The 18490-nt window shown below is 41.2% G+C and overlaps 1 protein-coding gene and 1 pseudogene across 4 annotated transcripts in view; one reads left to right on the plus strand and one right to left on the minus strand.

The window, feature by feature from the left end:
• Positions 1 to 8186: 8186 nt before the first annotated feature.
• LOC138434662 (protein tyrosine phosphatase type IVA 1 pseudogene) lies at positions 8187 to 8643 on the minus strand (annotated as a pseudogene).
• A 5432-nt stretch (positions 8644 to 14075) lies between these two features.
• NFE2L2 (NFE2 like bZIP transcription factor 2) overlaps positions 14076 to 18490 on the plus strand; it is a 34254-nt gene continuing 29839 nt past the window's right edge. The window contains exon 1 of one of the 4 annotated variants that reach the window (XM_069577109.1): positions 14076 to 16068. In XM_069577109.1, coding sequence (XP_069433210.1) covers positions 16024 to 16068 — 45 coding nt within the window. In that variant the 5' untranslated portion in view covers positions 14076 to 16023. Of the gene's footprint in view, positions 17241 to 18490 lie in introns of all 4 variants that reach the window. The other 3 variants (XM_069577112.1, XM_069577114.1, XM_069577110.1) reach the window with 3 other exon arrangements.

Here is an 18490-nt window from a genome sequence, read left to right on the forward strand (position 1 = left end):
ATTATACAGCTATAAAAAGATAGAAATAAGAAAGATAATGAGGATGTGCTCTATATTGTACTGATACAGAAAAACCTCCAAGATATATTTAAGGAAAAATGCAAGATACAGAGCAGTATCCATTACCCACTACATTTTGTGTGATAAAAAGAAAAAAATACACTTAAGTATAAGCTTATATATATATATACATAAGCTACTGTGTAATAATATCCAAGAGACCAGTAACAGTAGATTCGGAGGAGAAAGGGGGAGGAGATCTAATGAATGGGAGATAGGAAAGGAAGAGACTTTCACATTTATAGTTTTAAATATTTGAATTATGAGTATATATTACTTATTCAAATGTTAATATGTAAATAGGCCTTTCTTGTGGTGATGCAGTGGTAAAAAATTTGCCTGCCAATGCAGGAGACACAAAAGACGTGGGTTCAGTCCCTGGGTTGGGAAGATCCCCTGGAGGAGGGCGCGGCAACCCACTCCAGTTTTCTTGCCTGGGAAATCGCATGGACAGAGGAGCCTGGCGGGCTACCGTCCATGGTGTCACAGAGAGTCGGACACGACTAAAGCAACCGAGCATGCGGTGCTTGCTTAAAAATATCAAACAATTCAGAAATACAAAAGGTAGGAAGTAAACTTTCCCCTACTCCTACACGTACCACTCAGAGAAAAACCAGTGCCAACAATTTAGTCATTGAGAAACAGGTAGGAAAGTTCTTTTAAAAGCAGGTATTAAGCAAGGAAAGCATGATTATTTGAGTCCCTGAAATCATGTAGTTGTGACAGTTCCAGCTCTGCTTATACCAAATATAAGTAGATAAGATCAATATTGATCTCCTCTCCTCATAGTGAGCCACTGGCTTTACATAGCGTGTTCAATCCCATATGTAGAATTGAGGTTGGAAAATATTTCTGAGTTAAGGGCAATGTAAAATTGAATGGTAGAGATCATTAGCTATTGACCCAAGTGTTATGTGGTTTTGAAATTAAGACATTAATATTTCAGCAAATGAAAATGTTTATGCAGTCTTCAAATTCTTGGCAGTAGTACCAGAGAATTTAACCAGCAAGGACTCCTAAGTTACAAACATAACGAGTTGCAAGGAACACTAAGAATTATTCCTTATTTTTCACTGCCATTATTAAAAATTATTTATAATATTTTATAACTGGAATCTGACATTCCCTTATAATAAAGCAAAGCTCATGTTACAGAACACTCCAGTGTTCTTGCCTGGAGAATCCCAGGGATGGGGGAGCCTGGTGGGCTGCCGTCTATGGGGTCACACAGAGTCAGACACGACTCAAGCGACTTAGCACCAGCAGCAGCAGCGTGTTACAGAGTCTCCTTCAAGGTCATGTTCGTTTGACTCAGAAAATTCCATGATGAGTAGAAAATAAATGTTACAAGTATCTAACCAAAAAAAGTACAAAAATGACATATACAGCCTCCCCTGTTTCAATATAAATACCAAGGTCTTAGCCAAACCAGCAGATGATATTTTTAATTCATGTGCTCCAGTAAAACACAACAAAATATTTTCTACAAAATACTCTCATATAATGTACTGTCTTTCCTGTCATCTTGTTGTAAAAGCAGTGCTTTGATGTTGGAAGAAAATTTAGAAATCAACAAGTCTATTCATGCAATCATTCATTCATTTAGCAAATATTTATCAAGAGTCTCCCATATCAAGTTAAATAAAATACACTAGGGATAAACCAAAATAGCAAAGTCTCTAGCCCTTGAAGAGCTTAAATCTAAGCCAACTCCTTTATTTTCATTTTGAAGAATCTCTAGGTCTTCCAAGTTCAGACCAGTTCTTTTTTATTATGCCCAAATATGAAACATTTATGAAAAGAACTTAATAGTTTATGTTTATAAATTGGCAGCGGTCTATTATTACTTCAGTGTTTTTCACATCCTAATTTTTTGGTTTAGGGTTATCATTTCATCTTCACAAGTAACTTTAAATATATACATTATGCCAGTTAACTTCACAACAACCTTCATTTCACAGATGAGAAAAACGGATTCAGTAAGATAAATCAGCTTTCCCAGAATCACACAACAAGTTAAGTAAGTGAACCCAGATCTATCTGTGCTTATATTGCCTCTGTCATAGTACCCAGGAGAATTTTTTAAATTCTAGAGAAAGCGTTACAAGTACTAATGCTTTCAGAGCATATGACTGTTAAACTCAACATTCATAAAACTAAGATATGGCATCCAGTCCCATCACTTCATGGCAAATAGATGGAGAAACAATGGAAAGAATGACAGACTATTTTCTTGGATTTCAAAACCACTGGGAATGTTAACTGCAGCCATGAAATTAAAAGACACTTGCTCCTTGGAAGAAAAGCTATGATGAACCTAGACAGATTTAAAACAACAGAGACATCACTTTGCCTACAAATGTCCATATAGTCAAAGCTATGGTTTTTCCAGTCATGTATGGATGTGAAAGTTGGACCATAAAGAAGGCTGAGCACTGAAGAATTGATGCTTTCAACCTGTGGTGCTGGAGAAGACTCTTGAGAGTCACTGGGACAGCAAGAAGATCCAACCAGTCCATCTTAAAGGAAATCAGCCCTGAATATTCATCGGAAGAACTGATGCTGAAGCTGAAGCCCCAATACTTTGGCCACCTGATGCAAAGAGTTGACTAATTAAAAACGATCCTAATGCTGGGAAAGATTGAGGGCAGGAGGAGAAGGGCGTAACAGAGGATGAAATGGTTGAATGGTATCACCAACTCAATGGACATGAGTTTGAGCAAACTCCAGGAGATAATGAAAGACAGGGAATCCTGGTGTGCTGCCGGCCATTGGGTGGCAAACAGTAAGCAACTGAACAACAAGAAATATATATATTAAATATATGTACACACACACACACACATACATATACCCACAATGGAATACTACTCAGCCACAAAAAAGGATGAAAGTTTTGTCATTCGCAGCAACATGGATGGACTTGGATGGTGTTATGCTAAGTGAAATAAGTCAGAGAAAGGAAAATACTGTATGATATCACTGCTATGTATAATCTGAGAAATACAACAAACTAGTGAATATAACAAAAGAGGAAGCAGACTCACAGATATAGAGAACAAACTACCAGTTATCATCAGGGGCAGGGAATGGGGAGGGGCTAAATAGGGGTAAGGGCTTAGGTACAAACTATTATATAGAAAATAAGCTTCAAGGTATATTGTACAACACTATGGATATAGTCAATATTTTATAACCATAATAGCTATATTTATGGACTGGTGCCTCAAAGGACAAAGAATCTGCCTGCATTGCGGGAGACCCAGGTTCAATCCCTGGGTCAGGAAGATCCTATGGAGAAGGGAATGGCGACCCACTCCAGTATTCTTACCTGGGGAATTCCATGGACAGAGGAGCCTGGCGGGCTACAGTCCATGGGGTTGCAAAGAGTTGGAGACAGCTGAGTAACTAACACTTTCACTTATAGACTATGACCTTTAAAAATTGAGAATCACTATATTGTATACCTGTAATATACTGTATATCAACTATAGTTCCATTTTTTTAAAAAAGTACACAATATTATTTGATTTTTAAATTCTCTAATGCTTTATATATAATTTCTTGAGAAAAAGTACTCTATAATAGTACACACAATGTACTTCTGAGTGTCTGAAGACCATAAAATTACACCGCATCACTGTTAATTTCGGTCATTATAATACTCAGCATTAAAATGATCAATGTTTAAATAAAGTTAGTCCTTTTCTGTTATATTCCTTTACCTTGTTTTTGTTTGTGTGTTTGGCTGCACTGGGTCTTTGTTGCGGTGTTCAGGCTTAGTTGTCCCGCAACATGTGGGCTCTTAGTTCCCCCACCAGGGATTGAACTCACATGCCCTGGATAGGAAGGATTCTTAACCACTGGACCACCAGGGATGTCTTCATATCCTTTTACCTTTTAATCCTTGAACTTTCCTATAACCTTATCTTTCATTTATTTGAACTGCTCTTCTCTCCATCTTTTGAATGCCCATATGAAACCTACTATATCTTTAACGATCTTGTAATATTTTTATATTATATTATTATTACATTTATTAAGAGGTATCTGACTTTTCTTCTGTTAGCCATGTTGATGTCAATCTCTTCCTCATACCTACTCTTCTCAAATTAAGCTTTCTAAGAGGTAACAGATTCATACTATAGTAAGTGATTAATGCATAACTCACTCAGAACAGAGTATAGACCATTGAAACCATAAAGGTGATCTGTAGGAAAAATGATAATTTTGATAAAGTCCTGTGATCAAATCTGACATTGATTGGCAGTTTGCTCTGAAGATCTTGGGCCGTGAAATCTGAATTGTATTCCTTAGAGTAATATTCTTCAAATTCACCTGTGAGCCACTAACAATCAAATACAGGTTTCTAGGGGCCCTTCTTTTTATGTATTTATACATTTAGATCAATAGTAGTGGGTTGGTAAACAACAATCAAGAAAGAAAAACAAATACATGGACAATATTACTTGAATTTCAATGTGAAAATAATGGCAAGGCTTTAATATATCCCAATAGCATAAAACTATGGTTACCCTTCAAAGTTAAATGAGGTGCATGGCAAAAATGATAGGATAGCTCAGAGTTCCTACATAGTTTAATTATTCACAAAGAATTGGTGTCTTGGGACTAGCTTGGCTTAGTGAAAAAAACAAAGGTTTTGGAATGAATTAAATCTAGGATTTCAGGGAATCCCCTGATAGGCCAGTGGTTAGGATTCCGTGCTTACACTGCAGGAGACAGGGCTTCGATCCCTGATTGGGAAGCTAAGATCCCTCACGCCTTGTGGAGTGGCCGAAAAAACCAAACCAAAACAAACAAAAAAACTCCTAGGGTTTCACCTGAACTCTGGTGTGGAACCTTAGCCAAGTTACTGAATCATGGAACTGTGTGTCTTGGCCAAGTTACTATACTAGATTGTGCTCAGATTTATCACCTATAAAATGGTTGTTGTAAAGATTAGTAATAAAACATGTGAGGTGTCTGGAAGCAGAGCCTCATACATAGTATGTGCTCAGTCAAGTCTCACGTGGGGCACCTTGAACAGTACACCCAATGATTTTTTTTATTAAATTGAATAGACTATTAGGAGATTAAATGTTGGTATTATGTGACCTTCTTCCTGGAGTGGACAATTGAAATTGAAAGGACCTATTTTTTGCTGCTGACTGTACAGTAATTACTTCCCCAAGATACTAGAATGGGCACACTTTAACAAGAAATGTCTCTGTAATGTTCCTTTATGGAGAATTCTATAGTGTGCAGAAAAAACTTCCTCTATTTTATAAATCAGTATTTTCACAAAACGTCTATTTATTTGGTGTTTAGGGCCCCATTTAAAAAAACAATAAAATTGCAGTGCCTTTTCAGAAGAGTAGTTAATAGATGATTTTAGCCAATTTGATTAAAATTGTACCTGGTAACAATCAGGGTTTCAAAAAGAGAGGAAAAAAAAGAGAGAGATAATACTTCTTGCTTCTCAGTATGGTGCAGGAACCACAAGTGGGTCCATCAATGCATGGTGAGTGGAAGAAATTCAGAGGTACCAGCTGAAAGTAAAATCTTAGTATTCTGTAGTTTTTTTTCTCAATAACTCAAATTTTCACTAAGGTGCCTATTTTATATTTTCTGGATTTTATATGTCATGTAAATCAACATTCAAGATATTTCCGTACCATAGCTCTTTGATTTACCTAACAGTAAAGTTTCTAAAATGAAGTATATTGTAGGGATTCATCCCTTCCTTTCAGTCAACATATAAAAAATATTATATTACACATTAAAATTGCTGTGCCATGAAAAGATGGTCATCATCTTTAGTCATTGGGAGATGTGAATTCAATGAAAAGTATATACATATGCACATATTTATTAATAATTACATGCGTCACATATACATGTGTGCATATATAAATATACTATATATTAAATATTAATTATAATATATATGAATAATATCAAGTAATCTTGGAAGGGATATGGAGGAACTGAAACTTTTCCTAGGAAAAGGTCTAGCAGTTCTTATAAAAGTAAATCATGCTCCTACCGTGCTGCTGCTGCTGCTAAGTTGCTTCAGTCGTGTCCGACTCCGCGCGACCCCATAGACAGCAGCCCACCAGGCTCCCCCGTCCCTGGAACTCTCCAGGCAAGAACACTGGAGTGGGTTGCCATTTCCTTCTCCAATGCATGAAAGAGAAAAGTGAGAGTGAAGTCGCTCAGTCATGTCCAACTCTTTGCAACCCCATGGACTGCAGCCTACCAGGCTCCTCCGCCCATGGGATTTTCCAGGCAAGAGTACTGGAGTGGGATGCCATTGCCTTCTCCATGCTCCTACCATATGACCCAGCTATCCTACTCCTAAGTATCTACCCAAAAGAAATGAAATGTATATCTATACAAAGACTTACACATGCATGTTTCACAACTTAAAAAATGCAAACAACCCAATATATTATCAACATGTGAGTGGATAAACAAACAGAAGTATACCCTCACAATGAATATTACTCTACAATAAAAAGGAACTAGCTATGGATACATGCAACAACATATATGAACCTCAATTATGCAAAGCAAAGTAAGCTAGATTTAAAAAGAGTACACATTGGACAAGTCCACTGATAATATTCTAGAACATGCAAACTAATTAATAGTTGCAGAAAGTAGATGACTGGTTGCCTAGAGATGGGACGGGGGAACAGAGAGAAGTGGGAATTAAAGGAGACATGAGCAAATTTGGGGGGATAATACTTACACTCATTATTTTAATTGTGTTGATGGCTTCATATATATATATATATGTACATATATATATCAAAACTTATCAAGTTGTATACTTTAAATTTATGCTACATACTACATGTTGATTACACCTCAATAAAACTGTCTTACAAAAAAATCATTGTGTTGATTTTTTGTTGTTGTTGTTGCATTTCATCATTTATTTAATGTTTAAGCTCTTGCACTAGATTTTTACAAGCTGGTGAACACGGACAAATTATTTTTCCACAGTACTATAACCACATGTTCCTGGGCAGTATAAATAAATGGTTGAGCTAACGTTAATACACATCAACGTTTTATCAATTACAAAATAAAATAAAATTGTCAAGTATCCAAACATTAAGTTACACAGCTCAAAAGGTATATAAAATATTAAATGTCTGCTTAATTCATTAGCAGAAACCCACTTTTTTTTTTTTGCAAGAGAGGCTGGGAATCACACTTCAAACAAAAGTAAGTTGGTAAACAACTTCAGGTAAGTGTGGAAAAAATTACAAGAATTTCAGAAATTTTGATTAAGAATTGTTTTAGTTACAATAACAAAGTATTTCTACCTTTTAAGAAATACTTACTAAATTAAAGTGCATATTTTACATGTTCTGCACAAGACAAAGGCAATCTCCCTGTAAGCTGCACCCCAAAGTGCAAACATTAAAATGAACTGTAAGGCTTTTGTCTGGAGACATTAAAGACATGTGTTTCTGCACAATGTAGATTTTCAAAATGGAGGCCTTCTACAACACAAAATGAGATTTATAGAAAGATATTAAATAATCGCTGTAAGACTTGGTTAATTAAAAAGGGAGCAAATCTGATGTATACTGGTATGAGTGTGGGAGATGTAAATATATTGTGAGCAAACCTCATAGGCCCTACTTTCTGTGTTTGAAATGATGCAAGGAATAAACCACGTAAGGTCCAGAGTGTTCATAGTTCCTGGGATTGTTCTATATGATACTAAAAATATATAAGTATTGTGCTGGGTATTTTGGCACCTAGTCTTTCTAAATTTCTTACATATTGATAAGATTCTGGCATGGAAACAGATTTAAAGATATGACTCAATACTGCATGATTTCAGGAAAGGTCAACTGGTACAAATTATAAGCACATTTTAAATGCTGAACAGCATGAATTCTGTACTAGTATCCAAATAGGTTGATCATAACCTGAACAGAGTCTGCAGTTCTGCCAGGCTTGTGGCCTGGTAAAACTGCTCTTCAACACTCCTATGGAAGCTTCATTAGACTTCTTCACCAAGCCAACGGTCTATCTACTGTGTACAACAAATTCCATCCTGTCTCAGGTTCCACTTCTAAGCAATGGCATCACACACCCTGGTTTTATCGCAAGCAACAGTTGTTTCTATGCCCAATGGAGTTTTTGAAGCGCAGCCGCATTTTAGGGCGATACTTCAAAAGTTGCTTGCTGTTAAAAGCTCCTCGCCACTTTAGGTTTATGAACTGTACTGCATCTTCATATTTCATTCCACCTTCAATTAGTGCTAGGGTGACAAGCACTGGAGCTCTGCCAAGGCCTGCAACACAATGAACAGCAATACAACAACCACGGTCTTCACGAAACTTAATTTTCACAAGACGTAACCAGTCATCAACAATCTGGTTAGATGGTGGTGCGCCATCATCAAAAGGCCAATTGAGAACACGGATGCCTTCTTTCTCCACAAGGAGTAGTGTCGTAAGTTGCTTCACATACTCTTACTACTGTGGAACTTCTTAAGTTCCTCTATAAATTTGTTAAGGTCGCATCAGTTGGGTTGTGTGTAATAAGAAGTCTCATGTGTATGTAACTTCTACAGGAGCTGGGGGTTCATTCGAGCCATGTTAATTTAGTTAACTCAATAGGGATATGAAACAATTTAAAAAATTGAATACAGAAATGATGCAAAGAAACTGAGTCACCTTCAATATACTCCACTTGAAATTCTCAGTGCCTTTGAGTATGAAATTGGGAGTAATGAATGAATGAACCTCTTAACAAGAAGCAGCAGTTCTTCAATCCAGTAATCGTGAGGCAACAGAAAGGAAGAGTACTGAGGTCTACCCCATCCAGGTCAAAACTCTTGTAAAAAATGCTCTGTGGATTTCAACTCAACACTTCTGTGTCCAGGTTAACCAGTCTTCTGAGGGCTTCGTGGTGGAGCAGTAATGAATTTCTGCAGTTCACCTGTCTGCACAGAGGTCATGCTGTGCTTGCAGTAATCTCCTCTGCCCTTCAGAAACTTACATGTGTGACCGAGAACACCACAGAACTGAGGAGTGTATCTGCTCATTGAACACTGTGGCCTAATCATAGAGCTGGTCCCGAGGCTGCAGCAGTGGCGGGCAGGGACAGCAGCAGGGCAGGGGTGGCGGCGGTCACTGTTGGGCGGCAGTGGAGGCGCCTAAGTCCTAATTTTTCTTAAAAAGGAAGAATCAACCGTGACCCTCTGCCATTAAGTGGGATAGACTACCCTTTTGTGGCATTCACCACTTACTGGCTATGGTCAATTGAAAGTTTTATTACTGGATTATAAGGACGTTGAGCGTAGAATCCAAGCTTAACTCATCTTGGTCTTCCCTCTAACCCACAGCATGGTACCCTTCATCAACTGTTATTTTTTAAATGAGTGAATTATCTGGATATTTGGCAAAACATCTCAGAAAACATTTTTTCCTGAGTTCCCTAATTAACCCTTGCCATTCTTTTAAACATCCATCAGACAGCAAATCTGCATGCTTAAAATCTTTAGAGCCAGAGTGACCTGCTCAGCTACTTGCTAACTGTTTGACCATAAATAAAATTAGCTAGCCTCTCTAAGCCTCATTTTCCTCATTTCTAAAGAGGGTAGTAATATACCTATGGGCTTCTCAGGGGGCTCAGTGGTAAAGAATCCACCTGCTAAAGCAGGAGACACAGGTTGGATCCCTGGGTGCAGAAGATCCCCTGGAGGAGGAAATGACAACCTACTCCCAGTATTCTTGCTTGTAAAAGCCTGTGGACAAAGGAGCTTGGTGGGCTAGAGTCCATGGGATCGAAGAGTCAGACAGGACTGAGCATGAGCACAATAATACACCTATGTCGTTGGTTTTCTGAAAGGATTAAATGAAACAATCCATATAAAGTGCATGGCCCATAGTGTAAACTCAAAAAGGCAAGTGAATTCGTACATTTGCCATCACAGGCTTTTGAAAGTTTATAAACTCCAAATACTGAAATAATTTATTTTTCATCAGAAGAAAGAAAATGTAATGAACTAGTAGCTGAATCTTTTGAGGAGAGAGAGCTCTAAACTGACATTAAAGTTACCTGCATGTTAGGCTTTTTAAGAAGCATACAACCAGATAAATTGAATTTGTTGGACAAAGTGGAAGGGTTACAATAGCTTGCAGTCTTGTCAGTACATTGTACACCTTGTTCTTAGACCTCTTCATTAAAAGAGAAAAATTAAAACTGTGTCATTACACAGAGAGGATGAAGTTCTAAATAGCTCATGTAGTTTCTTCTTACACTTCACTTGGAGGTTCTTACATGTGGAAATCCTGTTATCATATTTGTTTGCAAGCTTTCTCTCTAGTGAAAAATACTTTATCATTCAGCCTATGGGGAATTAATTAAACGAAATGTGGAAAAATGTAATCTTCAGGGACCTCTGCTGTGGGTACTCTCAGTAAATACAGCCCAGCCAAGGGACTCTGCAGAGATCTGACCTAGAGTGGCCGGAGTTCTGGACTTTAGGTCCAGCCGGTTTGAAATAAAATGATTTTCTTGGGCCTTGAGCAATTCAGTTCATTGTTTTGCGGTCTTTTCATTTATAATATGGGGACTAATCACATAGTCATGATTTATAGGGAATGTTTATAAAATATGTGGGATAATAATTATTAATAAACTAGGTTATTAACCTCTTCCAAAAATAAGGTGCTGACGTGTAAATAACATTTGCCTCTGAGGCTTTAGTTTTGGTCCAGTGCTAGATATGCCTTCAGAAGTCCAAATCAGTTCGTCTTGCTGGAAGAACATAAATGCTCTTCTACTCCTGGCTCTGCCAAAAGCTAGTTCTGTGCTCACTGGTAACCACTTCATCCCTTCAATTTCTTCAAATGTAAAAGTAGAGACCTGGACTAGATCATGGAGGGAAAACACATGACATATATTGATATACCTATCTGTCTGTGCCCGTGGCAGACATTGTTAGTCAATCACTGAAATTTTTCTACCCAAATTAGGAAGCTGCTTCTGAATTCCTCTCAGCAAAACATCTTAGGCAGTCACTACTCATCAGTTAGAGTTAGCAACCAAAGTAAAACATACTTGCCATCTTTGAGACAGAGTATCTCTAAGGGTTCTTTTAATTCCAATATTACTCAAAGGTCAAAATGAGAGTCTGCACCAGAAAGAAGTATGTTGGCAAATCTTACTTCCCTTTTTCACATTCCAGCCTCTGAGTGTTAAAGACTTTGCAAGGCCTGTCCATGAGGATACTCTGCTCTTACATTATTGCATTTTGCCTTTTATTTGTCCAAACAGGTTAGTGGATCTCCCCCAAATTCTGAAAACACATACTGTAAATCTTTGAACAATCCAGAAAAGTACAAAGATGAAAGTGAGAAGTACCTGACATTCAGAGTCCATTATTAATACTTGGTAACCAGTCTTGCAGTCACAGCTCTAGGTGTGTTTTTCTGTACTCTAATTTCCCCGTGCAGCAACGTTATGTATGAACAGCTTTGCCATCACTTGATCCTGCACTTCTCTATGTACTCTTAACATGCATCTTTATCCGGGGGCTCCTATTCTGCAGAGCGAAACTCTGAAAATATAGCAGCAGATTGAAAGAGCAAGAGATCTTGAGACCCTTACTACATCTACACCTAAAAATGTGGTCAAATTCTCCAGGCTCCTCTCTAGTAAACACAGAATGGAAATATTTGTAAATCTTGTGGTTAAAATTCAATTTGAAAATGAAATGCGTCTTGGGAGAAAAGCAAGGGTTCCTCCTTTACCTCTGTACCCCAACACCACTTTTTTTTCTGCTTATTACTATAAAAGTAATATATGTTTTTTTAGGAAAATGCAGGCAGGTAAAAATGAGAAAAAATAAAAAGCATTTGTAACCTAATCAGAGTAATTGTGGATAACATTTTAGAATGTGTATGTTTGTCTTTTTTCCTATGCATATATTTTTGTGTAGGTATCAACATACATAATTCAAAAGCACTCTTTTAAACTTCCAGGTTTTTCTCTTCACACACTGCATTGCAGTTCCTGTAGGGCACTCATTGTATTATGAGCAGGAAACTACAAGAGTTAAAACCGGCTTTGGTAATATACAACTCTTTGTATCAGTAGCTTGCACAGTGAGGTGTGCTCACCAAGGAACCAATGTTATGGGTGTGTTTCTAAACTAATACACCTATTATTCTGAACACTACTGTATTGAAGTTAAGTTTATCCACTGGGCATGATGCTACTGAAGTTCAAATTCCCTCAGCAGATACCCAGCAAGGATGTTACATAACTGGGATAAATGAGGTCATGTTAGGGCCAAAATCTCTGTATGCATATATACCTCAATCTACTTAACTGATGGAATATCTGTGTTCCTTAAGTGTATTTGCATAAAGAGAATATCTCACCATCATCTGTCTAATGGTGTGATACTGATACATACTGTGATGAGGTGATTTACTTTGCATGTAGCAGTGAAGAGGGTATAACGTAGGGAAAATGCCTTCTTCATTTACAGGGTGGTCAATTGCTCCTGAGGGTTTGAGACTCTTATTAAACTGCAAAGTACCATCCCTATATGTGACGCCAATAATTGTTAACAAACAGAAAGCAGCCAGGAGAAAACTTGTCTTTGATATTCAATATATGCTGTTTGGTTATCTATTGCTATGAAACAGACCACCCCAAAATGTAGTGGCTAAAAACAATTTATTACAATCTCTCACAATTCTTTGGGCTGACTGGGCTCACCCAGGCAGTCTTCTGCTGGTCTTGCTTGGAGTCTCTCATATATGGTTGCAGTCACGTAGCAGCTGGGGCTGAGGTCTCCTGGGGTTCAACTGGGCGGCTAGAAGAGCTGGTCTGGCTTCTTCACTCACATGTCTGGTGCCTTGGTTCACATAGCTGCTCTTTCCACTTGAAGTCCCATCCCCAGGGCTTTTCCCCACAGCCTCTCTTCCCACAAAGATAGTCAGACTTCTTATATGATGGCTGACTTCTAAGACTGTGAAATTAAAAGCTGTCAGGCCCTTTTAAAGCTTAGTGGAGACTTGGCATAGTGTCACTTCCGGCCTCGTGTAAGTTACAGCAAGTCTCAGGGCCAGCCTTGATGCGATGTGGGGGACTACACAAGCACAGAAACACGCCAGGAGGGGCAGTTCACTCAGTGCCATCTGGGGAAACTGGCTACTGGATCTGCTCCCGCTGGAGGCTGTACAAATTTAGAATTTTAACAATAATGCCAAGGGAGTTTGGATACTTTCTTGGTGAAACATGGAGTACAGTGAAAAGGAATAAGCAGAGGGAAGAAGCCTCACGGTGATGGAGGACTTTGAAAACAGTAGGTACTTTCTTGGGTCTTGCAAATTTGGCAGATTAGATCACGGAGAAGGTGAAATAAAGGGGTCATTGCATCACTATTTTCCAAACTTTGCATGCTTGGAAGGTTTACCTGACGATGCTTGTTTTTTACGACAGTTCTGGAACTAAGTATTACAACTTGGTCATGCATCTCAAGCGTACCCGGAGGGTTCTCTTTCTAAGGATGGCAAAGAACTCAGATATAAACAGAAACATACACAGGTTAGTAGCATGTGAAGCCAATTGAGTGGGAAAATAAAATAGCAAGGAGAGCCTGTCAGTAAAATAACTCCCATGGCAACAGGACAGGAGAGAAAACCCAGCATCCTGGAACTTCTCAGTGCACAGTATCTGTGCCTTCATGGCACTGCGTTCAAGTTTAGAGGGCAAGGCCTCGTTTCTCACATGGATATGATCTTGGATCAGAGTTCTGCAAAGACCAGGAACCTCCTTGATGTGGGTGGTCCGAGACTGGGGTTTCCTCCTCTTGTGCTGAATCCCCATTTAATGCCAAACAGCTTTTTTTTAGCTGTTTCCTTAATTTTTCTTAAACATGTTCAGACTCTTATTGTATTGTCCTCCTCCCTTTGAAAATATGTACTCTGCAGGTGCCTGAAATAATATACTCCCAGTAATTGCAGTTTTGCAAAAGTAAAGTTTATTTTATTCAGTCTAAACTCAACGGAAATTTGTTGCCCAACAAGGAAATACCAAATTTTATAAGCCGCTGGAGGGCAGCCATCATGTCGTATATGACTTTGTTATTGCCTGCTTCCTGTGCTCTCTGTCTACCTTCTCCATGTACTAATTTTAATAAGTAACTTGAATTGTTAGCAATATACTCTGGTGCCATTCTTTGACACAGAAATGTCATTTCATAATGTCTCTGCATATTCCATGTCAGGTTCACTGTAAATCACTTCTCCTGAGCTTGTTGTTAGTGTGCAGATCATTTTGCGGCCTTCTCACTTAACAGCTGAAAGTTTAATTCAAATTGAAGAAACTTACTTCAATTACAAGCAATTAATTTAGGCTTCACTTACCTTAAGAAATATTCCAACATATAAATCAACAGGTAAGTCCTGGGAGGGTCAAATTACGCAACCAAGAGAAAGTAAGTTCTTTGCAGCTTTGGGGGCGTTGGTCTGCTGTAGTCAGGCTTTTATGGTTTTCTTTTTCTTTTTTTGGCGTCAGGTTTTTGAATGAAATAGTAAAACCAGTGCCAGACACTGTCTACTCCACCTGGTTTTGCATAATTTGAAGAAGTGATAAACTGAAAATCAGGCTTGTTAAAGAGCTAGAAAGAGTGCTGTTGCATAAGAGAAAACAAAACTAAACCATTTCTCTATTCTTTTTTAAATCATAAGATTTCACAATATTCCTGTTTTCAAGTACTTGAAGTTTGCTCTGGGCACTGACTACTTTTTAAATAATTGTTTTTAAGTTGCAGTGAATAATACACATTTATCGTAGATTTAAAACATACTTAACAAAGAGATAAAAATCATTCAAGGTCCTGCAACTATTAATATTACTAGTAATATTTTGAAGAACTTTTTTTTTTCTAGGTACATGCTTTCACAGAACGGGTCCATACTACACAGTTTTATAACTTGTTTTTTGCGTTTTTGTTTTTAAAATCGTATCTTGAGTACGTGAAAACTTCTAGAGGTTATGACACGTTTGTAATATCGAACAGGGTTAAAAATCGCCATCTATGGTGTGGCGTGTGCACTCTGGTGGGAAGAGAATGCTCCGGATGGGCAAGCTCGACCACTCTCCGATCCAAAGAGACTTCTCCAGTCGCCCTCGGGGACTGAAGCCTGGCCAGAGTGCAAGGCGTGGGAGTAAGTGGAGGGCGATCAGGGTGACCGAGCACGAGCTCCCCGCGCGGTCCACTCTTCCCCCGGGCCAGTCTCACTGGCTGAGCCGGAGCGAGAGGGCAGCTCGCCGTGAGCTGGGCCCAGGTCCCGGCTTCCGGCCCCCACCCCCCGGGCTGGCGCCACTCTCGGGCGGTGGGGAGAGAGAAAGCCGGGCAAGGTTCTGCAAATCCAAAGCAGGGAGGCGCAGCTCCGATACCATCGCCTTTGCCGAGTCTCCAAGCATGTTTGTTTCAACTGTTTAAACTGTTTCAAAGCACCCGAACCCCAGCGACCTTCGGCAAACAACTCAATCCCACGGGCGGGGAGCGATGGCCGTATTCGCTAGAAGGGCAAACTGACAGCGGAGATCGGGGAGCTAGGGGGGCCTTCCTCCGGCACTCTGCCTGCCCGCAGCCGCCCCTGAGACCCCCGCCCGCAACTCTTTCCCGCCCCAGGACGGCCAGCTTCTTGCGTCAGCCCCGGCGAGGGTGGGGGATTTTCGGAAGGTCGGCCCGGGCGGCTGGCTGGGGAAGGAAGGGCCTTGGGCTCACGCCCCGCCCCCGCGGGGCGGGAGGCGGAGCGGGACAAGAGCCCGATCGGCGACTCCGGCCAAGTCAGGGAGAAGCGAGTTCCTAGGATCCCCCAGGAGCCGCCGCCGCCACCAGTACCGCCGTGTCCGGAACAGGGCCGCCGTCGGGGAGCCTCAAAGCACCGTCCCCAGCTCAGCATGATGGACTTGGAGCTGCCCCCGCCGGGACTGCCGTCCCAGCAGGTGGTGCCAGGACGGGAGCAGGGGCGCGAGGGAGCCGCGGCCCGGGAGGGACAGCCGCATCGGCCTCTTTCCCCGTCTGTGGCTGGAGCTCGGACTGCAGCTGCCGCGCACACACCAGAGCCGCCGCGCTTGAGCTGGGGCCGGGGGAGGGGAGTGGCGACCCCAAGGGCTGCGAGGGGTATGGGGGCGCGCGGAATGGTGTGACTGACAACGCGCCCGCAGCCCCCGAGGGCGGTAGGGTTGGGGTTGGGGGGCTACGCCAGCGCGCGTGGGGGCGAAGGGCGTCTCTAACCGCGTCCCCGGTCGCCGGAGCCGAGATGCTGGAGCCGCGGCCGGCCCCCTCTCCGAGTTTGAGCGGCCGGGAGGCAACCGGGTAGGAGAGGGCGGACACTGGCGGTCTGAGCCGGCGCGGCCCGGCCCTTCCGGGGCTGCGCGGCTCCCCCGCCTCGGAGCCGGCAAAAATGTGCCTAGTCACGGGGCCACTCTCGGGGGAACTGAGGTCTCCGGGCTGGGACCCGGAACCCCTCCTCTGCCGCTGCTCCTCTGCTCAAGACCTCCGCGGGCGCGAGCCGCGGCGCTCTTACCCTGCTGAGGGTTCTCTTAGGCAGAGTGATCAATCACTCCAGCCTTGCGATCGCCCTGAGGCCGCTTGGCGAAAATGCCCAGCTCCCAGGGTGGGGGCAGGAGGAGGTCACCAAGCGCCCAGCGCACTCGGTTTCCCCGACGTACGGCGATCGAACCCTGCCCTGCGCGCCGCCTCGCCCCGAGGGAAGGGTTCGGGCTCTTAGAACTCTGAGTCGGCCCCTAGCAATACGCCGGCAAGGGCGGGTGGGGCGGTGGACTCTGAAGTCCGACGGGCCTTCGCCCCCCACCCCACCCCAGCTGCCCGGGGCTTCTCGATCCCGGCGCTGTGCCTCCCGGTGGCGCACGCCGCGAGCGTCGTCCCGGCGCCGTGACAGTGGCCGGTTGGCTGTCACGGCGGCCCTCAGTGGGCCCTTTCCTGCTTTGTAGCGTGCAAACCTTGCCGCGCCGGGGCCAAGGGACAAGTTGGAGCTGTTGATCTGTTGCGCAATTGTTATTTTCCCTAGGGCGGCTTTGTCTTTGGATTTAGCGTTTCGGAATTGCAATTCCAAAATGTGTAAGGCAGGATATTCTGTTCTCTGCTGTCAAGGGTAAGAATTTCGAGTGTAGATTAGCATTTCTGTTGTTTTTAGGCTGTTACTAAGTGTTGCGCTTTCATACATTGTTTCTCTTTTGGGTGCTTTATGTAGTTTTCCTTTTCTGTTTGAGAATTTGCCTCAATTGCTTTCCTAGTATGTTGCTTTTGAGAGGGCAGAGGGTGGGACAGCTGTGTCTCATAAAACTTCGCTAACAAGTTCTGTAAATGTCGCAAATGTGGGAACAAGTTTCTGTGTATATTTTGTAGGGACTTTTTAAAGGAGTAGATAGTTTTATTTCCAATTTGTGCGTGTGAATGCGTTTTTTGGAAAAATATTTAGTTCAAGGAAATGTGTAACCTAATAGGAACGGTAAATATATTTAAGCTCATAAACATCAAGCTTTAGACTAATCCTGAAGTAAGGTTTTGATATATTGACAATGTAGTGATTGTGCCTTTTTTTTCCCTTTGAAGCTGTTGTCTTGAACTTTCCCCCAGTAGTGATTAAGACTGTGTTCCTTCCTCCCCACGATATGAAGAAATAAATTGTGCTTTCCGATTTAGCTGCTGTTCAGTCCCTATAGCCATTTCTTTAATAATCTATATGACCAAAGGATATATGATGCTAATGGACTCTAGTTTTCCCAGATTCAGGAATGTAGCCTAGAGGGGTATATTACTGAAGTTTTTATTTCTTTCTTAACTATATAATTTACCATTCCATATACAAAAGTGGGTAAACATCTTTACTGCTTTTTCTTTTAAATGTGAACTTTCCAATTATGTTTGTTAAGGTAACTCCCTTTCCACCCTTTGTAATCAGACCTCAGTTTGCATATGCGAAGAGTATAAAAGAAAATGGAATAAAATTTAGAGTTAATGTCATGCCTGTAACTTAAGATTCATATTAAATCTTTGTAGTCCAGGAAGATTTGGACAGAGTCATAAGTGGATTCTAACCTCTTGTCAAAGAAACACCAGGCAGGAGGTGGTACGGGGGTAAAAGTTCTTCCCCCTTTGTGCAAAGGAGGTGTTGATGAAGAGCAGTAGAGTTTTACATTCTGAATTTCCATTAGCTTCTGGAAGGAATCATCCACCCTTTTCAAAGCTGTCTTGGAGAAAGTATTTTTGCATATGAGGAATGAAGTTGATCTTGGACTAGGTAGGTAACTTCCAAAGAAAAATAAGGCATCCCTCTCATCTCCAGAAGGTTGAGCAAAGAACAACTTGACTTTTTAGATATTTGGAAAAAAACCTCTTGAG

The sequence above is a fragment of the Ovis canadensis genome, chromosome 2 (assembly GCF_042477335.2).
Source record: "Ovis canadensis isolate MfBH-ARS-UI-01 breed Bighorn chromosome 2, ARS-UI_OviCan_v2, whole genome shotgun sequence".
In the NCBI taxonomy this organism is placed as follows: Eukaryota; Metazoa; Chordata; class Mammalia; order Artiodactyla; family Bovidae; genus Ovis; species Ovis canadensis.